This window comes from Podarcis gaigeae, assembly GCF_964106915.1.
Source record: "Podarcis gaigeae genome assembly, chromosome: 2".
Classification (NCBI taxonomy): Eukaryota; Metazoa; Chordata; class Lepidosauria; order Squamata; family Lacertidae; genus Podarcis; species Podarcis gaigeae.
The window spans coordinates 64,355,390-64,380,258 of NC_139679.1; the positions used below are offsets into that span (position 1 = coordinate 64,355,390).

Consider the following 24,869-nt stretch of genomic DNA (forward strand, 5'->3'; position numbering starts at 1 on the left):
TGGTCTTTTCTCCACAGCAGCTTAGCATCAGTAAACAATATGTTTGCAGATATTGTAAAAGATTTAAGGCTATCTTACTGTCCAGGAAAGCTCATAACCTGGGGTAGGAAAAACTGGCATGGCTACAGAGAAGCAGAAGTATATTACCCACCTTATTAAGCCGTAAAATCTCCTTCTCCTGGTATTCCCTTTGCCTGGTGACTGGAGCCAACTGATCCTGAAGGAATTTCACCCTCTGTTTTAGGTCTTTCACCTCACCGGCAAGTCTCTCCTTTTCTGCCTGAGAAATACAAAGTCATAAAAGTCAAGACAGTCGTATACCTTAGGACCACAGATCCTCATTCTACCACCCTCCCTCCCTGCCTCAAAACCAGAAGTAGAAAAACTGGAAATGAAATGAAATGAATGAGAATTGGGAGAAGATTTTAAAAATAAATTTCAAGCTCCTGCCTTGCAGATTCCTTTACCTTCTTGAGAACATACTGTCACAGACCAGGTGTTGCTGTACTACAACTCCCAGTAGCCCCAGAAAGCATGGTCAACGGTCAAGGGATTATGGGCGTTGTAGTTCAGCAACATCTGGAGGGCCAAAAGTTCCCCACAGCTGCCACTAATTGTCTATAACTGGGTAGCCTGCTGAAATCTCAACAAATGCAAGTGGCTATAGCTTTGCCATCATAATTCAAACTGCCTGTCCATCCCTCTAACCCATGTCCTATCCTCTCTGGTCAAATATACTATCTAGCTCATCTACCTTCACACTAGACAGGCTCGGTATCCCATGCTCAGTATCTTTGGTCTCATCTTTTATAACAGGGATGCAGCACTTGTGAGTGGGACTACAACTCCTATAATCCCTGACTATTGGCCACGGTGGGTCTGATGCATTTCCAGGGAGTGTCGGACCTCTTATCAGACTCACCTCCTCCTCTTCAATCTTGGATTTAGCCAGCAGGAGCTTACGGTCAAAATCCCTCTGCTTCTGCTCTCGTTCTGCCTCCAGCTCCCCCAGGGCTTTCTGGGAGTCAGCAAGCTTCTGTCGTAGATCTGTTATCTGCCAGGAGGGGAAGATGACATGAAACATGAAACAAACCACAGAACAGAGCTAGAAATACTGCAAACATTTAAAAATATGCAGTATCTCTTGTCTGACTCTATGAGAATACTATAGAGAAATGAGAATAAAAATGCTAATAAAATGGGACATCTCAGACAACACACACACACACACACACACACACCCTAGAGACCTTGCCCTGGTATTCCAATGTTTTGAAGTCAAATTAAAAGAGATATTGAGAGGACAACCGGTTATGAATTTTTATTGGAATTAAAACCAGTTCAACTGGAAATCTATCATGAAAACATGCCCACTCAATAGGTAATGATCTCTGGTTTATTAACAGCTGCTCAGCTTGTTATAGCTAAAAATGGGAAAAGTTCTCGGATCACAACGCATAAGGAATGGGTAAATAAAATCTGGCATATAGCACAAGCCAAGCTAACCGAAGTAATGAGATTAAGAGATGGCAGACAACAACAATCTGATTGTTCTGGCTGACTGTCAACCGTATGTTGAGTTTGGTGCATTGATGCAGACCAGAAAGATGGCAGACAAACATTTATCATAAAAAGCATTAAAGCCAGAGAGAAAATGTCAGTGCCATAGAGAGACCCAGCTTTCCTTCTAGCAACATGCCTGTTTACATTCTTCCTCTCCGGCAAGGCATATGAGAGAAACGCAAAGTTCTCTGGGTGTCATATTATGTGAAATAACTGTCACCTATAAAACTTGATTTGTGCAAGGCATTTGGTACCCTGCTATTACCTTCTGCTCGTACTGCTGCTTCATGGACCGGAAATGATGATCCCACTGCTTATTTACCTCCAGCAGCTAGAAGGAAAGGCCCAGAGTTATCAAAGGACAGAATCTCAATTCCCTACTGATGTAGCCAAAGCACTATATTGCCAGCGCTTTCTAGTCTGTCCAGCAACTCTCTTACAGGAATAGCCTCCTTCAGGCTCTGCATAGATTGCCAAACCTGATAGCACTCAAGCTGGTTGACCTTGGGCCTCTCTTGAACAGCAGGAGCAGCTTTCCTGCAACAATAAATGCCTAGCAGCAGACCTACTGCTGCTTATCGGAGGCAGGAGGAGTGGAGTGACAGTGGTAGATTTGGAGTTGAGCAGCAGCGGCACTGGACTGGCTCCACTGCTGCACCAACGCAGCCCCAACCTTGCCACCTCTTTTGGATACATGGCAGCGATGCTACTGCCAGGATGCTACTGTTGCAGCTCCATCCCACCTGGCATCTCCAGTTTAAAAAGGTGATGCGATGTTAAAAGGCAAGATCTCAGCAGGAGACCCCAGAGAGCCATTGTCAGCAGACAATCCTGGGCTGAACAGAAAAAGGCACCTGACCCTGCTGCTAATGCAGGCTACCATTGTGGGATCACAGTTTAGACCACATGGCAACATCATGGAGCAGCAGCTCACTCAATATGTCGAGGGTATGAATCAGATCTCGATGTTTCCAAGGAAAGGGCGGGGGTGTGTGCAGATTTCAGGTTCCTGGAGATATGGGAAGCACTGTCTAGTCCCAACAAGAATGAGCCTGACATTTAAGACCGTCTTCAGAGGTCCTCATCAGGCTATCCCTATCTTCTCAAGTGAGGCAAGTAACTGGTAACAGGGCCTTTTGGGTTGTGGCAGAATGTAGGAAGCCAGACCAATGGTTCACGAAGTTCAGTATAGTCTACACCAGACATAGGCAAACTTGGCCCTCCAGCTGTTTTGGGACTACAACTCCCATCATCCCTGACCACTGGTCCTGTTAGCTAGGGATGAGTTGTAGTCCCAAAACATCTGGAGGGCCAAGTTTGCCTATGCCTGGTCTACAATGACTGGTCCTCCATGCTTTCAGACAGGGGTCTCTCCTTGCCCTACCTAGAGATGCCAGGGCTTGAACCCTGCAAGATGATCCACCTCTGTGGCTCTTCCCTGGTTCATTTCCCAGGCTTCCTTGATGCTCACCTCTCGGGGGTGAGGGGTGGGAATGAAAGCACTGCTCTTTGCTCTGACACTTTCAATGTGATCCGACACTGCCCTGCCTTGTGGTTTGTGGGTTCTCCGCTTGCCGGGGCAGTATTGTGACTCGTTACAGTTGTGAGTTGCCTCAGGAAACTGTGCATTTAAGGGGCAGGAGATGTAACACTTAAAATAATAAAATGTGCTGAGCTCTCCTCTGGCCTTAGGTCACTTGGGGCAGGCATCCTGCTTACCTCGTTGCGTTGGTGCTCGAGGATCTTCACTTTCTTCTCACTTGACCCCAACATGCTTTTCCCTGTGGCTTTCTCTTCTGCGGCCCCCTTCTGAAATGATGGCACACAAAAAGGTCAGGAGAAGAGGCTAAGCTGATCATAGCAAGCAGCTCACAATTCAAGAGCTTCTCCTTCCCAAAGCCAGCATCCAAAGAACTGGACAGTAAGGCCTATTTTCTCCCACAACAACCACGATCCAATATACATTGGAAAGGCAAATAAGAGCAATCACTATTTAACAACCAGGGTGGTTTTACTGTCATGCTTAATGCATGCATGCATGCATGTGGGGGTGGGGAGTGGGGGTCGGGAAGATGCAGTTCTTAAGCCTTCAAGTGGCTGGAGCAGGAAGTCCAACAGCCACTCCACTCCAGTTCTGCGCTCTTGAACAGTTACCCTGCAAGATCAGGCCCAGGGTAGCGGGCCAAGATGAACAGACTATCTGGTTTTAAAACACGGCTGGGGAATCTCCAGATGTGGTTGGACTCCAGTTCTCCTCATCCCCAAGCAAAATGCCAAGGGTCAGGGATGATGGCAGCTGCAGTCCAACAACTTCTGGAGGGCCTCAGGTTCTCCATCTCTGTTTCAAAGGGAAAAGCCTCCCACCTGTTGCTGTCCAGCACATTCTACGCTTTCTGCCTTGACTCCTTCTTTGCTGCCCATCATCACCATCTTCCTGAGCTCCAGATTCTCACACCTACATTGGGAAGGAATAATATTAGCAAGATGAGCACCAGGGAAGAGAAATCATTCTTCTGGCTGGAGTTGACCAAAGACATTTTGCCAGCTGAGGCATGGCAGAGCCCCTCTGCCCCATGGTGTGTGCCAGGGCTGCCACTTACTGTAAACGCCATGGTGAAGCTGCTCCCAAGTCTTGAAAAGGTTCGCCACAGTGCCCAGCCATGCAGCTGCCAGCAACTGAACCTCAAATGGCATGGGAGTGTCTGGCAAAAGGGCTCACTTGTCCTGGCACACTGGCGGGAGTATGTGCAGGGGGCTGCTTGCTTGGCTGCCCCTCTGCCACCTGAGACAAGTGGCTCAGTGTTACTTATGATAGGCCTGCCTTAAAAACTCTAGGATCCTATAGGGAAGCAGGAGGAGACTTGGAAAAGGCTTTCTGAGTCTCCACCCACTTCCCTTTTAAACCTCTGAGATCAGAGCACAAGGCCAGGCCCACTTGTCAACCATGTGATGTCATAAGGATGGCATGTGATTGACAGGTGGGCAGCCCCAGCCACCTGTCCTGTTTGGCTTGCGAGGCAGATCCTGCTAAGGATACCTTCCCTGGTTACATACCACCAGTTAAGGGTCTTTCAGTGCCAATGAGGATCTCATTACTCTAAAGTAACATAACCTTTGAAGGAAAAAAAATGAGTCTCTTAGTTCACTTTTATGTTAACAATGGCAGTGTTCAAATCAATACAGCGTCTACATCCCCATGGAACCTGGTAAAGTTTCTTCTTTACTAAGATCTGCAAGTAAATTAAAAAGAGGACAATTGCCCCTGAAGTTTGAAATGCAAGACTTCTATGTTTGTTCTGAATTTTTGCTTGGTATGGTGGCTAGATTGTACGGGGAGGGTTTCCTGGCATCAAAGTCTTTTACATTCTAAAGCTTGAACCCCTGAGCAACAGAATGTGATGCAGCACAAGACACAGGACAAGATTTCTTTCCTGAGGACCAGCTCTGCCATTATAGACCATGATGGAGAACAGCTCAGAGCGCATGGAAGTCACAGTCAGGCAGGTCCTCTAGAGGGCAGCATCTCATCTAGGAAGACCAAGGGACAACTTTTTAAAAGGTCTTTTGACTGGAAATATCAAGAAGGTGAAAGCCCAGCTATTCAGAGAAGCTTGGGTCTTCCCCAGCCAAAGCAATCAGGACACCAGTGTCTGCTGTCTCTAGGGAACTGCTGGTTGGGTCTTAGAAGGCCAAAGGACTTCATGATCTTCAGGCTAGGGAAAGGTGTTTGCCTGAGCCCAGGGGTGTTTGAAGTGTGTGGAGGGGCAGGGGCATGCATGCAAACCCTGCTGCAACCATGCTCCCAAGTCCACTTGCTCCTTTTAGACCTTCATGGCTTGAAGGAGGCTGCTATGCAGGTTTGACTGAAGACACTTAGAGGCCTTTGTGCAAATAGGGAACCAGACTTTATCAGGAATCTCAGTCATGTAAATGCTTCTAAGTATATTCCGTCCAATGCACTTCAGACGGTTGCACTACATGGCAACTTGAGGATGGGGCTTGCTCAGACAAACACTTGGCAGAGTGTTTTGGGGGATTACTTATTGGAAAAAAGGGCAGCACCAAGTTGGGCCAGCACTGGTATTAGGGTCTCTTTTCCAAGGTTCACCCTGTACCACCCAATGCAAGGAAATTCCCCTTATCCTTCTCTGGGATTTCCCACCATTGTTGTTACTTTTCAGGGAGTGGCTCCACTCCTTCTGTTCCTTACTGCAAGGTGGGTTGGACTCCCAGTGCTATTCAGATTAACTAATTCACCCAAAATTTTTTTTAAAAAAATAAATCTCTGAATTACACCTGAAAGTAGTTCTGGGTCAACTGAACATGAATTAAATTTCCTTTGCAGTGAAATTTGGGAGATTTAAAAATCATTTTAATTATGTATGTGTGTGCGCATGTGTTTCATTGCACATAACTCCATAATTGTGGCCACTGCATTTGCCATTTTTACCTATCTGAAAAGTGATGCTGCTGTTTAAAGCTTAAAGATCAGAACTGTTGGGAAAAATAAAATGCTTGCATGTTCTGATGTTCTTGCAGTGTATTTTTTACTTTAGCAAGACAGCTTGCAAAATTCTGAAGGCTGAAAAATATATGCCAAGCACCATCACAAGCGAACTGTGAAATGAACTGGAATGGAATTGGTTCTCTTTTTTTGCAAGGGATGAACTAGAATTAATTCCTTTTCTAAAATGAACTTTCTAAGCACCAGTGTTCTCTACCATAACTGCACTCATCTCTCAAATCCAAATTTCTTCTGGGCTCTTTAATGCTTGCTCAGGGTGGCTGTACAGTGTGATGGGTCTTAAGAAATCTCCCTAGGAGCAGAGCAGGGCAAGGGGCGGGGGCCGGTTTCCACCAGCTTCAGGCTTCCAATATTAACTTCAGAGTCATCACACACAGACACACAATGAAAACGCCTAGATCACTGCTCTGCCCAGCATGACTGCATTCTCCTTTCCCACCTGACATGCCCTCACCTCAGCTTCTCTGAAACCTGGTTCCTTTGCTCTAGTTCCTTCTCCAACTTTGCCCTCAGCTCCTCATTCTCGTTCCGCAGCTCCTCACACAAGGCCTGTATAAAAGAAATGGGAGAGGGGTACGAGAAGCATCAGCAGTGGAAAGAGTTATATCATATTAGCCAAGGGCCATTTTCTTGGTCATAAACAGCTTCTGGAAATTGGCCACCTGCTCTTAGCTAGCTGTCGATGCTGAAATTTGAATTTCCTAGTCCCCAATCCCATGAACCCTTTTCTCAGATTTTGACATGCATGCCAAAGCTATATTCCACCCCGTCTTCCTTGCTATTTATATCCCACCTTTCCTTTAAGGAACTCAGGACAGAGACTTGGTCTCCCCCACCATTTTATCCTCACAACAACACTGGGAGCCAGGTTAGGTTGAGAGATGGCCCCTGGTTCAAGCTCATCCAGTGAGGAAAATTTGCACTTACATAGCCTTGGTATGACACTGTAACTATTCTGGTTCTCTCTAATGTTGAGGAAAGATAGGAATAAGAAAGCAGGAATTATATCTGCCTATTAAAACTGCAGGGCCAAAGTAAACAGGATATTATTCATGTGGACCTTGCATGACTTTTTTTGGGGGGGGGGGACTAATAGTTGCTACAGGTGTGGGGAGATGGATTGGGATCATGGGAGAGCAGGGGGCTTTAAACCTCTGCTCCATCACGGTTCTGATCAGAGGCAGCTCCTGTTGCCCTGCCCTCCACACCTGCTATTCGCAATGAGGTGAAAGTTGCAAATGGTAGGTGCAAAGAATATCAGTCACTTTAGTCAGGATTAGAGGCAGCCTGCATTTGCACCTCTTTGGGACTGACTGGGACAAAAGGGTTAAAGTCCTCCAGATCCCCATATGACAGTCCCTGCCCCCCCCCCAGCATACTGGTTATTTGTCATGGTGTTTTGCAAACTGTGCAATGCCAAATGACACGGAATAACATCCTGTTCACTTTGGCCCGAAGGACGCACTTCTGGGCATCACTGCCAGGGAATAAAAAGGAATAATGCAATTCTCCTGCCTCTTGAGGACTTCCCTCGTTTAATTTACTGAAACAAAGTATAAATCACCCTTTAAATGGTCAATTGCACAATGTCTTGCCCCAGGGAAAAGTCTTTTAGTAGTGAGTTTATGACCTGAAAGGTTGTGGGGGGTGTCTGATGCCTTACTAAGGGTGTGTCATATCCTCAAAGTTTCCCTTCCTAGTTGGAAAGGGAAGAAGAGATGACGGAAGAAAAACTAAAGCGAAGCTTCATTCAGAAATGCCAGTGTTTTCCCCATCGACAACACTGCGAACGGTGGTCAGGAACCTTTATGAGGCCAACAGTGTGCCAGAGCACAGGTGGCTTTAGAGAGTACTTGAAAGCAAAGCCTGGTGGCAACGTGACTGGAAACACACATATTCAACGGGGCTTAATTGTTGCTATCAGTACAGTAGTGGTTAAAGGTGGAACTGTGATCTAGAAGTTCCCAGTTAAAGACTCAGCTCAGCTACAAACACATTGCTATTTCCCAGGCGTGGTTCAACATCCATCACATGGGAGTGATAATACTGGCCACATGCTGTTGTTTTTAGAGGGGGGAGTGAGTGAAAAGGAAGGCAAAGAAATAGCCCTGGAAGGAGAAATTAAAATGTGATAAAATCACAGGGCCAAAACAGCTATGTGGCTTGTAATATTTCTTGGTTGGTCCAATAGCTGATTTTAAGTTCTTTCTTCTGCTTACTTGTATCCTGATCTCCTGTTTTGCTTTTATATGTTGGGGAAACCCATCCAGACGGGCAGGGTATAAATAATAAAATTATTATTATTATTATTATTATTATTATTATTATTATTATTATTATTATTATTTATCTGCAATGTATGCTGAGCTTACTTGTACTGAGTTGCACCTTTGTTGTAATGGATGGGTGTCATGGGTGGAAGGCGTGGGCATGTCTGGTGCCTTGTATTGCACCAGGAGCCGTACACTGTATGGAATAGAATCATAGAATTGTAGAGTTGGAAGGGACCGCGTGGGTCATCTAGTCCAACCCCCTGCAATGCCGGAATCATAGCTAAAGAATCGCTGAGAGATGGCCATCCAACCTCTGCTTTAAAACCTCCAATGAAGGACAGTTCACCATCTTCCAAGGGAGTCAAACAGCTCTTACTGTCAGAAATAAAAATTATTTTTGTGGGAGGAAAGTGTTGTGGGTAAGTGCATCACATTGCACATGTGTTTTGGCCACTCACTGGGATCAGGGGTGGGGAGAGAGAAGAGAGGAAGCCAAGACAGTTGTTCATGAAAACCGAAAAGCAAAATGAACTATGCACATCTACCAGCAGCCTTCGAACCTGAAGGATGGATGTTCTCTGCTCGTTCTTGTGCACCTTGGAGGCCAGCCGGTTGAACTCCAGAGCCATGCGTCCCAGGTGGGCAAAGAGCTGCGTTTTGTCTGACTCCTCAGCAAAGAGACTCAGCGTGTTCTCCAAGCGCTGGAGGTGCAGCATCAGGTTGCCGTCCTCGTTCTGAAGTGGCTCAATGTCCTGCAAAAGACACGGAGGCGCAGAAACATTGTAATCGGGGAGGAGGGCAAATAAGGGCTAAGTTTAGGCAGGCTCAGAGAAGCAGCTTGCCACCTTTTCCTTCTTTCATCCGATGCCTAGAGTTGGCAACACTTTTGTCTCAGGATGAGTTACTCTGGACTTATTTAAAGAAATATCAGCTACAAAGTAAGCACGCTGGAAAGAGTCCCCATGATTGGGGGGCGGGCACGGTTTGCTTCTCCTGGACAAGGCATTTTCCCTCTGAAAATCTCACCCTGAAGCTGCACTTTGCCCCCATGCTTCAATGGCAGGGTGGGGGTGAACAAGATGGCATAGGAGGGAAGAGGCGGACTTCCCCTTCTCACAGTCCCACTCACCTGCCCTGGCAACCTTGAGTGGTGTTTTTTTCTAAAACAAAAACATAGAAAGCTGCCTTTTACCAAGTCAGCCCCCTGGCTGTGGCTCTCCATGACTTCAGGCAGGAGTCTTTGTCAACCCTACTTGGGAGATGCCAGGAATGAACCTGGGACTTTTTGCATGGAAGCCAAATGCTTTGCCACTGAGCCACAGCCCTTCCCCAAACACTTCAGCTTCTCAAATCCATTGGTCCTTTCGGTTGCCATTGCCTGCAGCTCTTCCACTTCAATAATAATAATAAATTCCTCTCTCTTTTTTAAGGTGGGTTGACCAGGTGTGAACAGTACAAAACTGCTCTCATTTTATGGTCTAAATGTTCTAAGCATAATTTAATGTCCAACTCCAATTCCTCAAAGGGAACCTAAGTTGGGCTGAAACACCAAAGCCAGTGTTTAGTCCTTGAGGCCCTGTATGAGAGATGATTCTAGAGAGATCCAGTGTCCATAAGGGACTTGCCTTTGTCTGTGGTATTCTGCACTTCCAGAAGAACTCATTGCATTACCCATGCCCCTTTCACCTTTGCCCTGTTTCTATTATTGCTGAAAATTCCACCTGAATGCACCTTAGCTGTAAGCAGCAAATGGAGCCCGCCCTCCTATTAAGGCAAAGTAAAATTACCGCCTCAAGAGGCAGATGCTAAGAACAGAAGTGGATGACCCCCTGGCTGTTCTTCTCTTTGAAGGACAGAGCGGTGTGTCTCACATGGCCTGTCCCGCTCCACTTAATAGTTTAGTGCCTGCTACCCTCAGGCACAGAGTAAGACCCTCCCTCATTGCTGGCACTCAGTTTCAGAGTTCATTTTCCATACTAAATATACGAAGGACGGATGAATGAATGAATGAATGATAGATAGATAGATAGATAGATAGATAGATAGATAGAGTGTCTCTGATCATGTACTTGGTGTCTTTCCTTCACCACTGAGCAAGGCAGCATGTCTTTGGTCTGTATACTTGGAATTATGGCATGTGGCTTCCTGGGAAGACAGTGTGGTAGCTTACATAAGAATAGGCTGAATCAAGCCGATGGCCCATCTAGTCCAGCGTCCTGTTCTCACAGTAGCCAACCAGATGCCCGTGGGAAGGCTGAGCAAAAGAGTACTCTCCCCTCTTAAGGATTCCAGCAACTGGCATTCAGAAATGTTCTGTCTCCCACAAGGAGACTGGAAATGGAGACACTCCTAGGAACCAACTCATGAGACCTGCCTTATACCAAGTCAAATCATTGGTCCCTTTACTTGAGTATTGCCCTCACAGACTGACTGAGGATTTCAGGCAGGGTTCTCTTCCAGTCCTACCCAGAGATGCCAGGGGCTGAACCTTCTGCAGATGCTCTGGCCCTTCCACAAGCGCAGGCAAAAACTTGACAACCAATGAACAACAACAAAAAGCTGAGCACACCTCTTTACTCTCCAGCAAGTGCCTCTGAATAAGGATTCTATTCATTCCATTCTCTGTAATTTCCACATTGCTAATGAAGAAAAACACTCCTGCAACTTGGACCACCACTTCCACCTTAACTTTGCTCCCCCTTTCCCCACCTCCCTCACTCCTACCTCTTGCTGTTCAGTTCCAATTGGTTACGATTCCAAAGTGCTGGCGGCACATGCGTCCCTCTGTCAGAAGCTCTACAACTGAAATGCACCCGCTTTATACGAGGCCCTGGGTTTATGGCACACCTGCCCTTCACAGGCAGCTGCAGAGCCACACCCTCCTCCCTGACGTGGTTGAGCCAGGCATAGTGGAGCACTAACCTGGTCTGGGTTGTTATGGCTGATTAGTTACTTGGTTGCCTTGGAGAGGAAAGCCACCATTCACAGCCAAGCAATCCAGGTCAGGAAAGGGATGTCACCCTGCGTAGATGTAGCAAGCATGGCCAGATCAGGCTGCATGCCAGCTCAAAGAGTCACCTTGCAGGCAGCCCATCAGAAAGGAATCATTGAAGGTAAAAGGCAGGGAAAGAGCAGCTTTCACCCAGGACTCATGAGCTGACTCATCCTCTCCACCTCTCCGTGAACATGCCCCTATGAACTTGGTCCACAAAATGAAAAACCCCAGTCTTGCAAGAGACTTTGTCCATCTCTGTTGCTGCTGACTCATAAGGGAAATACACACAGGAATCATAGTGTGTCTTTGGTGCCAGATCTTTATTGCCTCATCTGTTTCTAGTTCAATAGAAGTTACATCAAGGAAGACAACTGTACTCTGGGCAGGTTCCAACCAGTCTCCCAAAGCAGGGATGGGGAAAACCAGAGCCCTGCAGATGTTGCTGGACTACAGTTCTCTGACTACACCATGGCCAGTCATCCCTGCCCATTGGGTGTACTGGCAAAAGCCTTTTTCAAGTAGCAAAAGACCTTGCACTATCTTACTCTGATGGCAACAGCTATCCCAAATATCTAGGAAAGTGTTTCAGATGCTACTTGTAGTATCCTAGTTAATATTAAAGCTTCAGTCTCATTTGGGAGCAGTAGCAGTACTGTCAAACCTTGGTTGTTGAACATAATCCGTTCCAGAAGCCCGTTTGACTTCCAAAACGTTCGACAACCGAGATGCAGCTTCCAATTAGCTGCAAGAGCTTCCTGCTCTCAAGCAAAAGCCGTGTCGAAAACCGGAGCATTTACTTCCGGGTTTTTGGTGTTCGGGAGCCGAAATGTTAAAAAACAGAGTCATTCGGGAACCGAGGTTTGACTGTAGTAGAAATTGCTTGTGAATCGATCTCCCAGCCTGCTCTAGGTCTAGATGCTTTCCCCTTAAGTTCTCTAAAGTTTCTATACTTCCCATCAATTGCTTCTACACCACCCCATGAATTCATTTCAGTAATACCATATTGCACGACAAGGTTGATGCCATTTTTGCAGTCACAGCTCTTCCGGTTGTATGCACTGGTTTCTGCTTGTGCTTCCTGCTCACAAAACCTGGGATACCTTTTACCTTGGGGCAGTCAGATCCTGAGAACGTCCAATGGACATTCATAACACAATTTATGCTCAGATTAAGCATTATAGATTCAATGTAATAGCATCACAAGTGGAACAGAACTGCGCAGCCTAAGGCAGACGGTGCACCTTTTGGGGCATCACAACTTTTACTGGTTTTCAGAAGAATTCATAAAGCTTTGTGATGTACCAGAGTTCACCAGCTGCTGTTTCTGCCAGCAGCAAAGCATGGCAGAGAACCGCTCACAGGCGCCTAACCACACCAGCTTGGAGATGTGGCAGGAGCCGCATTGGCTGACACAATGCCAACTTATCTGGGGGAAAGGCTCTTTAACCTACTGCAAACCCTGGGAAGCAGTTACTACAGGCAACTAACAGCAAGCCAAGCTGTTGACATTACAACAACCACCCCCATTGTGTGTGCCTTAAATATGCACGGCTGTTTGCCCCACCTAGTTCCTCAAGCACTGATCCTGGGCCTGTTCCACACCTTCTCCAAATCTTTTTTTAAAGGACATATTTTTATGTAAGAGCTGTTTCTTTTAACCTTCTGTTTCTTGTGCCTCGCCCATGCTGGCTCAAGAGCAACGCACGAAGGGACTTGTTCTGCGACAGCTTTAAAATAATTGAGCTAGGATTCCCCCTTCGCTCTGCGTAATAGCCCTAGGAAAGTCATGGGCCAGATCGAGGAGGAGGCACTTGGCTCGGGAACAGAAGTCACTGGCTAGGGAAAGAGGGTCTGATTCTTGCTAAGAAAAAGCCATTTAAAAGTATTTCTCTGGAGGAAGAGTCCCTTTTCTCCCTCATGGTTAGCACTGGTTTGGACAGCAATGTATACCTTATTCTGCCACTGGCCAGATCCAATTTCAAGCTGTGCTGATGTGACAGGATGGGGGCAACTCACCACCACAAATGAACAAGGCAGATTGTTTGCGGGCTAATGTTTTAACAAAACATTTTCATGTATCTATTTATTTATTTATTGAATTTATATACCGCCCTATACCCGGAGGTCTCAGAGTGGTTCACAGAACATAACCAAAATATAAAACCACAATATATATAATCAAGATTAAAACACACCCCCCCAAAAAAACCCCACATTTTAAAGGGGCATAGGATGAAAATCGAATCAACCAAAGTCTGGTTAAAAAGGAACGTTTTTGCCTGGCGCCTAAAGGTGTGTAATGAAGGCGTCAGGCGAACTTTCCTGGGGAGAGCATTCCTATTTAAGAAGATAGGCTTGAGAAGCAAACAGATAGCCAAATCCAGAGATATCTGTCAGATCTCCAGAGCTCCTCGCTTATGAAGGTGAAGTGAGAGCTCTCATTCACTGCATTAAAAGACTGTAAAACTTTCAGAGAGGCAGGGGTGCTATTTAAAGCAGGTACTAAAACCACCGCCGACATTACACTGGTTCACGTGATCTAGAAGGATTCGCTAGATTGCTCCAGTCGGTTTCATTTCATCACTTGGGTTTTTTCCCAGCCCCTTTCCTGAGAAGTGCTGTCTGGATATAAGCGGAGTTCTCTGCCATCCTGTTGGCTGGCTGCCCAAGCCTGTGAGCCTGCACATCTCACTGAGAAGGAAGTAGCTGGCCACCACACAGCTTTGCATATGTGAGCAAGAAGGGAGAGAAGCCTCTTGACAGCAGCACTTTCAGATTACGCTTCTCACTTCTCAGTAGGAGAGTTCCCATCAGCTTGTTCTGGGAAAGAGGCCAAATGAAAAAACTGCGGCACGTGCCTGGTTTGTGTGGTTACAGCCTCTGTGAGTGGCAGCGCACCAGCGCAAGGAAACTCAGCTGGTGGTTCAAGTCAGGTCCTGAAACAATCACCTATTTAGGGGCAAACTACACATACTGCAGGATGCGAGTGGCGCTGTGGGTTAAGCCACAGAGCCTAGGGCTTGCCGATCAGAAGGTTGGCAGTTCGAATCCCTGCGACGGAGTGAGCTCCCGTTGCTCGGTCCCTGCTCCTGCCAACCTAGCAGTTCCAAAGCATGTCAAAGTGCAAGTAGATAAATTGGTACCACTCTGGCGGGAAGGTAAACGGCATTTCCGTGCACTGCAAAAGGATTGAGACCCCTTCTGCCCCACAAGATACGTGGCTACAGATTATAGCAACTCATTAATGCTTCCAGTTCAAGACCACAACATGAGGAGGGGAAATATTCCAGTGACTGAGCACCCCTTGTCGTTCCTTCCTCAGCACATCTCTTTCTTTCTCCTGATGTTTTCTCCATGCGAAAAAAAGAAGACTGTGAGTGGCTCACAGCAGATACCTTTGTTGTTTCTTTTCTTTTGCTTAAATTACTCTGTGAAATGCAATATAAAATAGTTCAACTGCTCAATAAAACCTGCTGACTAGTTTAGCTTTCATCTTCTGGAGACCTCTATATTTCCCTGTCTCTGAGCTATCAAACCACACAAGGAGATTGTATGAAAAAAATACATCAGAACTGAACGCACACACAAAAAGGTAACAAACAAAGGAACTTCCAAGACAACACGACCCATAAAACATTTTTTCCCCTTTTGCGTCTCAATCTAAACAAGCTGTTTGGATTAACATACCGATTTCCCGGTGCTTCCCTGAGAAGACCTTTTATCTTCAGCTCCAACAATTTCAAACTCAGATGAAGATCCCTGTAGAGAAAATGAATGAATGTAGAGTTATATACCCCAAATTCCAATGGGCCCCTTACAGGAAAAAAACAGACTATGGATTAAATGAGTAATTTGGGTTTCCCCGCTGTCTACTGAATGTGTTTAAAAAACAAACAAACAAATATATGGTGTCCTGCTTACTTAGAAACAGGATAAAAAAGCAAAAACCTGCAACAAAATATTGCCATAAATCCTCCCACCTCCCACCATACTGATCTTCAAAAGGTGGGCTGCTGCCTGATCCAAGATAAGTCGCAACAGGAAGCACCACCACTATGCAAATATGCAATACAAGATTAAGAAATGGGTCCCCAAATGCATGTTTGGGTCACAAGTGGGTCCTGGGTCTGATAAGGTTGAATATACCTTTATATACACTGGTCCAATTATGCCTTCCTCCATGATAATACAGGCTGTCAAGGGTTCAAGCAGGTCTCTGCTTTTCTGTCAAGTCTTTCCCACCTAATGCTCAACTTTCCTGAGCTCCTGGAGGTCAATCTAGTCTTTGCTGGGCTCCTTTGCAGTTTTGTTTGCTTTTTTATTTTGTTTGTTTGTTTGTTTGTGGTTCTGCAAATCTCTGGGTTTCTCTGAGTGCGCCAATAACTCTCTAATGTTTCTCAGTGACCCTCTGTGGGCTCCAATTCTGTCAGCAAGAGGCAATGCGTTCAAAGTCAGAGGGGAGTGGGACTGCATCTTTCACTGGATGGAGCTGTTTCCAAATGTTGCTTATTTCTTTCCCAAATGTGGGAAAGGAAGATAGCATCTTACACACCAAACTGGAGGCGTAGCATGATCAAAATCAACCTAATAACTATTAGAAACCACAGCAATCTGTAACTGTCCATGATACAGAATGAAATAGGGCTAGATGTTTTCTCAAATAATACAGTATTCAAAACTACAACAGTTTTATGGAGCTTGGCAGCAGAGGATTTGCTTCACATGCAGAAGATCCAGGGTTCAATCCCTGGTGTCTGCAGGAAGGGCTCAGAAAAGTTGTTTCCTGAAGCCCTGGAGAGCTGCTGGCATCAGTGTAGGGCATGGTGAACAAGATATGCCAACGGCATAAGGCAGCTACCTCTCAGAAACAATCTAAGAGACATCTCTTTGTAGTTAAGTGGCACTCAACAAAGCCAGGCAGTTTGGGATTAGACACTGAACCATGGAATGAACTCTCCCCGCAGCCTTGCAAGACTTAAATAGATGCAGCTTGGGTCAGGAATAAAAGCACCAGCCTTGGACCTCAATGACTATCACAGGGCGGTTTAAAAGAGAGTGCGCTTTCAGCTCCACTTCTGCAAAATAGAAAGCACCTCCCAAAGTAGCTGGGATGATCAACTTTACTGTACAGCATGTGGCTCATTAAAAGTGCTATGCAGCATTCTTCTAGTTCAGAAACTTCCTTCCAGTTAGACGGATGGACTAAAAATGCCAGAGTCCTCAAACCTGAGTAGTTCATTGGAAGAAAAAGTCATTCTGATATCATTCCCCTCACTGCCTTTACAATGCATTCTCGCAGCCTAGTTCTATACATACTCGGAAATACTTGCCACTGAATTCATTGGGACTTACTCCTGTGTCTGCCTAGCATATTATTTTTATGTAGCCTCGGCTATTTAAAGACTGATTTCTTACACTGCTGGGTGGCTTCTGTGTGGGTTTTTCCATCCCCTTCTGATCTTCACCTGGAACCTCTGAGGAAGAGCAAAGATCTGGGATTCCTCCTGGGGGGGGGGGGGGAGAGAGAGAAAAGAAGCAAGTGAACATTTCTCACTGCAGAGATCCAACTCTGCCAACAGAAACAACAGCAGCAAAAGTACAAAGAAGAAGGGAAAGTTGGGAAAAGGAGAAAATAGGTTGCTAGGCAGGATAGAGATCTCCCATTCTACATTAATAGGAAACAGGTTCAAGAGCAGGAGGGCTGGTAGCAGCTATTACCTGCCTAAAACAAATCCATTTTATAACCAATTTAAAAACACACACCAGAGAGTCTACAAGGACTGTTGTACTTGCCCTTTTCCATCTTGTTTTAAGTCTCCATGCACAAATTACACATACACTCCCCCCATGTCAAGCCCCACCTTCCCTGTGCAAGAACCAGTAGCTGGTCTCTGGGGGCACAGAGGCTGCAATGTTTGGTGTGCGATGCAAATGTGTACAAGTGGCCTTTGATGAGTGTCAGCTGGAATTTCCCTCTTTCCTCCTGGGCTCAGCATACGGTAATACTGAAAGATCAAAAATCACCCCTCAGCTTTTCCATTTGAAGCCCATCTAGTTCTCAAGAGGGGTGGTAGGTGGGAGAACAGAACAGTCACTTTTTTAAAAGTGCACTGCATCAGCCTTTGCCAACCTGGCACACTGCAGATGTTTTGGACTACAAGCTTCATTAGCTCCAGCCAGCAACAGGCTGATGAAGGTGAGTGTGCGCCATATTAGAATGATATGGTGCATATCAGAATGACAGTCACCTTTTCTAAGGTTAAAGGAGGCTGCTCTCAGGGCTTTCACACTGCAAGACTCCCACTAAGTCCCAGCCAGTAAGCTCCCTCTAAGTAGCACCCCCAATAATGGTTTAAACTAATAAATCAAGTAATTGACCACTGGCTGCTCTTTGGTATGAAAAAATTCTACCACCCAAGGCAGCTGACCTCGCCTTGAATTGGGGGTATGTGCACAATGTGTGTGGCATGCACATATTTACACCCAGACTTTGCTAGTATCAGGTGGGACTCAATCGCAGACCAGTAAACCCAGGTTGTGCAATTACAGTTGAAGGGGAGGTTTTGCACAACAAACCCACTCTCCCCCAGAAGATGGACCTCCCCACCAACAAACAGGAATGAATGCTCGATAAAATCAGTCACCTGGAAGCACTCATGATTTTTTTGAGACTCAAAAAGAAAACACACCGGGACAGGGGGGTGTCTAGGAAGCTGGCTCAAACCAAGGCATATGTTTCTACCTAGCCCTGTACTGCCTATTCAGACTGGCAGTACTTCTCCAGGGTCTCAGACAGAATGAGGTCCTGCCCCATCACCTGCCTGAAGACGGAAAGGATTATTCCTGGGACCTTCTGCATGCAAAAGTGTAGGCAGTGAGCTGCCCCCTAAAACCACACAGCCTTCAAAGAAGAAAAAAGTGTTTGAGGGCAGGGGTGTGGAAGGAAGAGTTTTGTTGCAGAAGCAAAAATGTATTCAAAACATTTGGTTACTGGTCATTTGATTTCATGTTTTTGTCAGGGAGGGGAACAGCAGTGAACATGAGCAAAAAGCATGGCCAAAACTTCCCTCAAGTTTCACCGTCCAAAGGCTGTTCAATTAATTTTTGCATATGCATAACCTGCCCAGAAAGTAGCATGCAACAAGACAGGATTGATTCGATCCAAGGAGGCTGGGTTGAAGCTAAAACCATGCGAATGGAGTTCTGCCCACGCAACGGAACCTCCCCTTCCTCTCCTCTCGCCAAGCATCCACAGAATTTGCTCTGGAGGGTTCCACAACCTGCTGCAGCAGATTTTGAATGTGCGCAGGGGGCTGCAGGGGAGAGGAGAGGTGCAAGTTCTACTGTGCATAGATGCATAGATGGCCCAGTGATATCAGCATGTATATTTTTTGAAAGGGCTTTTTACACTTAATGCAAGACAGCCGACAGCAGCACTGGAGGCTTATTACTCTTCCTTCCAACTTGCAATTCCCTTAAATGCAACACACACATGCAGTGAAAATCTAGGTCAGACAAAGAACGTGTTACTGGACATGCTAAACAGTTGGTCCTTTGATGCTCATACCTGTCATTTCCGCAAGTTTGTCGAGAGAGGAGGTGGACCTTAGCATTTCGTTGTCCTTCACTAGGTCCTCCACTTTCTGACGCAGCCTGGAGGCTTCTAACTGAGACTCTTCCAATAGATCCCCTGGCAAAACAACAAGGGCACGATTTAAGACTCCTTTGTATTTGCAGGTTCTTTCTTTACAGCAGCACCTTCAGCATAGTTATCAGATCTAGCCAAACTCTAGCAATTCTATCCTAACTCCACTGCATTTCAGTTCAAATGACTGCTTTATACACAGTACTTTTACTGCACAGAGAAGATCTCTGTGCCACGGGGGGGGGGGGGGGGGCAGGGGATGGAACTGTGAATGATGTATATAGCAGCCACATAAATTTTTGCATGGATTAGGGAGCAGGCACGAGCATGGAGATATTCCCAACTGTAGGAAAAAGTAGTCAGCTGAACTGCAATGTTTTGCCTTGTCTACTTAATGGTGAGAAACTCAGCCACACACGTGCAAAGATCAAATTTTATGCCAGTATTTTGGGCTTGCTAAGAAATTTATCGCTATCAAGATTTCATTTTAAAGGGCTTTGGAATAAAGAGCAATGAATGTTTAATATGCATTGGTGAAAGCTTTTGGAGGCACAAAGAATTCTCCTTTAGGCTAGGTAATATGAACTACCCCTTTAAAAAAACTAAAAACTTTAATAGAAGTAAAGAAATTCCTAATATATACCTCCAATTCAAAACCCAACAAATCTACAGAGAGGTGCATCTGTGGAATGAAATGCTGCTGAGTTGGAACCCATTGACATATTCAGGACTGTTTCTCAGCCTCTGAAAACGATTATGTTCTCAGACGGCAAACAGTAAAAGATTCTTCATGTGATGCTACTACATCCGGGACGTGTGTACAATTTTCACACTTACGATGTTCAGCGTTACTGAAAACCCTTAAGATCTTCCACTGGTTGTCACAATATTTTAAAAGGTCCATATCCCACACACAGCCCACGTGTGAGCAATGCCGGTAAGTCATCACCTGGGACGTCTCTTGAACAACGTGCAGACACGAGGCAAAGGCCTTTTGAGCAACAGCAATAACACAGAGAGCACCCCCAGAAAGACTTTAGCACACAAGGGGCAGCAAGTCCAAATCACAGACGTGGCCTTTAGTGCTCACCACCAGTGAAACTAGTAGGCTATCCCCAATGGAAGCTCACGTGCTGCTACAACTATGCCTCTATGGTGCCACAGAGGTTTTAGAGGTTTCCTGCTAAGTACACAAGAAAGCGGCTTCTTTGAAGTTTGTCGCAGACCTGGGCATTCTGGAAACAGCAACAATGAGTAACTTTTGCTTTTCCGCTTCCATGTCATCCTCACCGTTACCTAGAGACTTAATTCCCTGCATCTTCTCCTTCAGCCGGGTATTTTCCTCCACCAGCCGTTCAAAGGCAGCAGATGCTCCCTTTTCCGTTCCCCCACCCGGGTCATAGATACGATAAGGCCCCTTTCCTTCCATGGGTGCAGCTTAATACTCCAGTTTCCTGGTAGTTGTGCCTGAAACAATGGAAGAGGAGGTTAGCATCCCCAGTGTAAATCCTTTAAGAACACTAGAACAACCAGAGGGATTTAGCAGAAGGGAGAGATACCGGTAATAGTGTTCATTTGTTACTGGGACTTCAGGGGTTTTCCAGATAGGGTGGCCTTGGTCAGAGGCTACAGCTTCCATGACTGATATAACGCTCCCATTATTTTTAACCTTGGTTAAGGGATTATGAGCAGGTGGTGCAAGTGTATATCCTCTTGCCTTCCTTTGCCCCAGTTCCCTTGCTCTTCCTGAACCCTGTCTGAACTGGCTTTAACCAATAATTAGTCCTAACTGAGACATCGATCTGAGCCAAGACTTGAAATATTGGGAGTGGTCTGTATGCATAACATCACGGCAAAATGTGATCCTTATGATACTCTGCTGAGCACTGTTCTTTCATTATGCTTGTGTTTGTAGAGAAAGGACCGCCACCCTGATTGCCAGAGCAAATTTCTCCATTTCTGCAAAACAAAAGGTTTTTAAGCAGAGGTTGGATGGCCATCTCTCATGGATGCTTTAGCTAGGATTCCTGTATTGCAGGAGGTTGGACTAGATGACCCCTGGGGTCCTTTCCAACTCCAAGAGTCTGTGATTTTATGGAAGTAAAGGTAAAGGTAAAGGTACCCCTGCCCGTACGGGCCAGTCTTGACAGACTCTGGGGTTGTGCGCCCATCTCACTCAAGAGGCCAGGGGCCAGCGCTGTCCGAAGACACTTCCGGGTCACGTGGCCAGCGTGACATCGCTGCTCTGGCGAGCCAGAGCCGCACACGGAAACGCCGTTTACCTTTCCGCTGGTAAGCTGTCCCTATTTATCTACTTGCACCCGGAAGTGCTTTCGAACTGCTAGGTTGGCAGGCGCTGGGACCGAGCAGCGGGAGCGCACCCCGCTGCAGGGATTCAAACCGCCGACCTTTTGATCGGCAAGTCCTAGGCGCTGAGGCTTTAACCCACAGCGCCACCTGCGTCCCCTACGATTTTATGGAAACTCCACAGCAAAAAGAAAAAGGAGAAAAAAATTAAAAAGAGCTGGGATATACAATTTAATTAACATATTTCTATACCATCCTTAATAAAAACAGATTTCAGGGCATTGTACATCAAAGCAGAGTAATAAAATTAAAACCAAATTAAAAAAACCACTAACACTGTACAGCCATAACGTATTTTTTTAAGCAGCAGATAAAAAGGACAAAAGCAGGCTGAGTGAGTATACAAATTAAAATGCCTCAGTAAATACAAATGTCTTAACCTAGCGCTGAAAAGATTGCAAAGTAGGTGCCAGGCATACGTTTTAGGGGAAGGCATTCAAATACCTCTCATTCCTTATTACAGAGCACACTACCACTTGAAGATGAACTCCTGTTGAAGATCTCAACACAGGCAGGCAGGTAGGGGGGAAGAAGCACTCTTGCAAGTATTTGGGAATAATAATAATAATAATAATAATAATAATAATAATAATAATAACCAGTTAAAATTCTGGCAGCCAAATTCTGAACTAACTGAACTTCTGAGTAATCTTCAAGGGCAGCCCCAAGTATTACCAGACTATGGAACACTGTAACCAGACTATGCCTGTTCAGGAATGGCGCAGCTGGTAAAAAGATAGTCTGTGGCAGCAAAAGCATCTGGACTGGTAGAGACAGAAGTGAATCTAAAAGCGCACCCAAACTGCAAACCTACTCTTTCCAGATGAATGCAGTCTCAGCCAAAACAGGTTGAACAGCATGGTCAATGATATCAAATGCTACCGAGAGAGCAAGAAGAACCAATAGGGTTGTGCTCCCCTGCCTTTCTACTCACAGCCTATTCACCTGATTGTGGATAATCTATCTATACTCTCCAAAGGATGCATGCCTAAATGTGCTCTCTGATATACACTCAAATGATACTTCAGGTAAGACGGGGGTTTAGAACGACGACAATGTAACTGATTTGCCCTAATCAGCATTGATATGTAGCCAAATCTGATTCGCTTTGCGACGTCATCACATTCACTACCAGATCGCTGTTTGAATGGGATGCTGTAGTTAAGGAAGAATATAGGAGGCAGCAATCCATTACGAAACGCACACACAGGTAAAATGAGATCCACCAGGAAATCTGTGGGTGCCTTGCAGTAGATTTAAGGGTTTCTAACTTTTCTAATGACAGAAACAACCAGCTAAAAGGCCTTTTATTTTCAAATTAGGTTGCTGATAAAGAACATTTGGGAGAAAACCAGGACTGGGGGTTTTGTGAGAGAGAATGTATAAACTTGGTTCTGGTACTGCATTACTAATGCCCGGTCTGAGTATGTGCTCAGAGGCACCCTGCTTACTGATTCTTGGTGTATATGCCTGCCCACTTGATCCAGTATTTTACTCTGGTTCGTACACCTCAGTTTTCAAGCAAAAAATGAACAAACAAACAAACAAACGAATGAATAGATCCACTCCATTAGCACAAGTTGACTAGGTTGGGGAGAAAAATACCCAAAGTGATGGAACATTCAGATCTAATGCACAGAGTATTCAACTCCCTTCACCTATGCACATCTCGTGCTGCAAAATTTAATCCTGCATCATTTAACGATGCTCATCAAGCACCAAACTAATGAGAGTTCAGCTAGGTTTCCGCACTCTGGGTCAACAGAGAACAGAACTAGGTCAGCAGGCGTCATTAAAAAGTGCACACACATTCTTCTTGAATGATGCAGGTAGAGCTCCGAGATATTTAGTGTGCTGATACAAACCTTGGTTCAGTTCAAACCGTGTGAAAGAAAGTGTCATAAATAGATAACAGACCAGTGAAAGTGTCTGAAACTAGAACAGGCTTGCTGATGCTGAATAATATACATATCTATTAAATTATCAGTACGGGAACAGAAAGGAGGGGTAAGTACATTTAAATACTATTTCTTAAAGCAAAAACACTATTCATTTGAAGCTGAAGAAGGCAGAATTAGGGAAAGGCAGCACCCTACTCCACATCCAGAAGTGCAGGGTCCCCATCTGGTGCCACACTGGTCACATCCACACAATACATTCAAAGCACTCTCGTGCCACTTCAAAAGGCATGGCTTCTCCGAAAGAATCCTAGGAACTTATGTATCACATCCCACATGGAAAGCAATGCATACCCTTTTGTTGGCGTTTTTATGCAGAAGCTGGATGAGCACCTATCAAAGATGCTAGAGCAACAGATAAGGACATCTGAAGTCCTCTCCATCGTTAAAATTCTGTGAAATCTCTTCTGCTAGGACAACTGTGATTCACTTCTCAATTCAGAATGCATAGCTTCTACGCACCGCTGATACCAAGGCATATTTTGAACTTTTGACAAGCCATTGTTGGAAAAATTTAATTTTCCTATCTTAAAAAAAGAACATTTGGACTTAATTTGTTTACAAGAAACCCACGTGACCAGGGCACATAGAAAATTACTTATAAACAAAAGATTAGGGCAGGAATTTATCTCGTCAGATAAAGTTAAGAAAAGAGGAGTGATGATCTATGCAAAGGAAAAGTTGGCCCCAAAGTTAATTTTCAAAGATGAACAAGGAAGATTCTTGGCAATTGAAATACAAGTCCAAGGAGAAAAATTATTGACAGTTGGAATTTATGCACCAAATGAAGGGAAGGCAGAATTTTTTAAGAAGTTGCATGAGATTTTAATGGACTATCTGGATCGTAATGTAATTTTAATGGGAGATATGAATGGCGTGGTCTCTACAAATATGGATAAAGCACAAAGACAGGTGGTCTCTAAGGATGGGAGATTACCAAAGACTTTCTTTGAAATGACCGAAAATATGGACTTGATTGATATCTGGAGAACAAGGAACCCTCTTGAGAGAGAGGGAACCTTTTTCTCTGAAGCAAAAATGACATGGACAAGAATTGACCAAATTTGGATTACTAGTGGGATGGCTCCAAAGATAAAAAAAATAGAAATCTGCCCAAAGACTTGCTCCGACCATAATGCTGTAAAGATGGAGATGAAACTAACAACAGCTGGTTCCTTTAGATGGAGAATGAATGACACCCTATTTAAAGATGAGGAGATTTACAAAAAGGCCCAAAAAACTTTAAAAGACTATTTTGAGATAAACCTGAAGACAGACGTGGAGAAAAGAATAATTTGGGACGCAAGTAAAGCCGTGATGCGAGGTTTCCTAATACAACAGAACTCACTAAAGAGAAAGAAACAAAATGAAAAGAAAGATAAGATATTGGAAAAGATGAAAGAAGGAGAAAAGAAATTGAGGTCAAAACCAAAGTCTCATGAGATATTGAGAGAAATTAAGTTTTATCAGATGCAATATATGGAACTGATGAATCAAGAGATAAAATGGAAAATTAAGCAAATGAGACAAAGGGCATTTGAAT

The 24,869-nt window shown here is 45.1% G+C and overlaps 1 protein-coding gene across 10 annotated transcripts in view; it reads right to left on the minus strand.

Annotated features, from left to right (window-relative positions):
* Positions 1-24,869, minus strand: part of TNIP1 (TNFAIP3 interacting protein 1) — a 55,066-nt gene that overhangs the window by 8,639 nt on the left and 21,558 nt on the right. For 2 of the 10 annotated variants that reach the window (XM_083728693.1, XM_083728692.1), the window contains exons 2-12: positions 20,298-20,468; positions 18,924-19,046; positions 16,772-16,860; positions 15,044-15,115; positions 8,922-9,113; positions 6,543-6,637; positions 3,928-4,018; positions 3,283-3,372; positions 1,829-1,894; positions 923-1,054; positions 152-280 (exon numbers count right to left, since the gene is read on the minus strand). In XM_083728693.1, the coding sequence (XP_083584819.1) occupies positions 152-280; positions 923-1,054; positions 1,829-1,894; positions 3,283-3,372; positions 3,928-4,018; positions 6,543-6,637; positions 8,922-9,113; positions 15,044-15,115; positions 16,772-16,860; positions 18,924-19,046; positions 20,298-20,430 (1,212 nt within the window). In that variant the 5' untranslated portion in view covers positions 20,431-20,468. Of the gene's footprint in view, positions 1-151; positions 281-922; positions 1,055-1,828; positions 1,895-3,282; positions 3,373-3,927; positions 4,019-6,542; positions 6,638-8,906; positions 9,114-15,043; positions 15,116-16,771; positions 16,861-18,923; positions 19,047-20,291; positions 20,469-24,869 lie in introns of all 10 variants that reach the window. The other 8 variants (XM_083728689.1, XM_083728688.1, XM_083728691.1 and 5 more) reach the window with 5 other exon arrangements.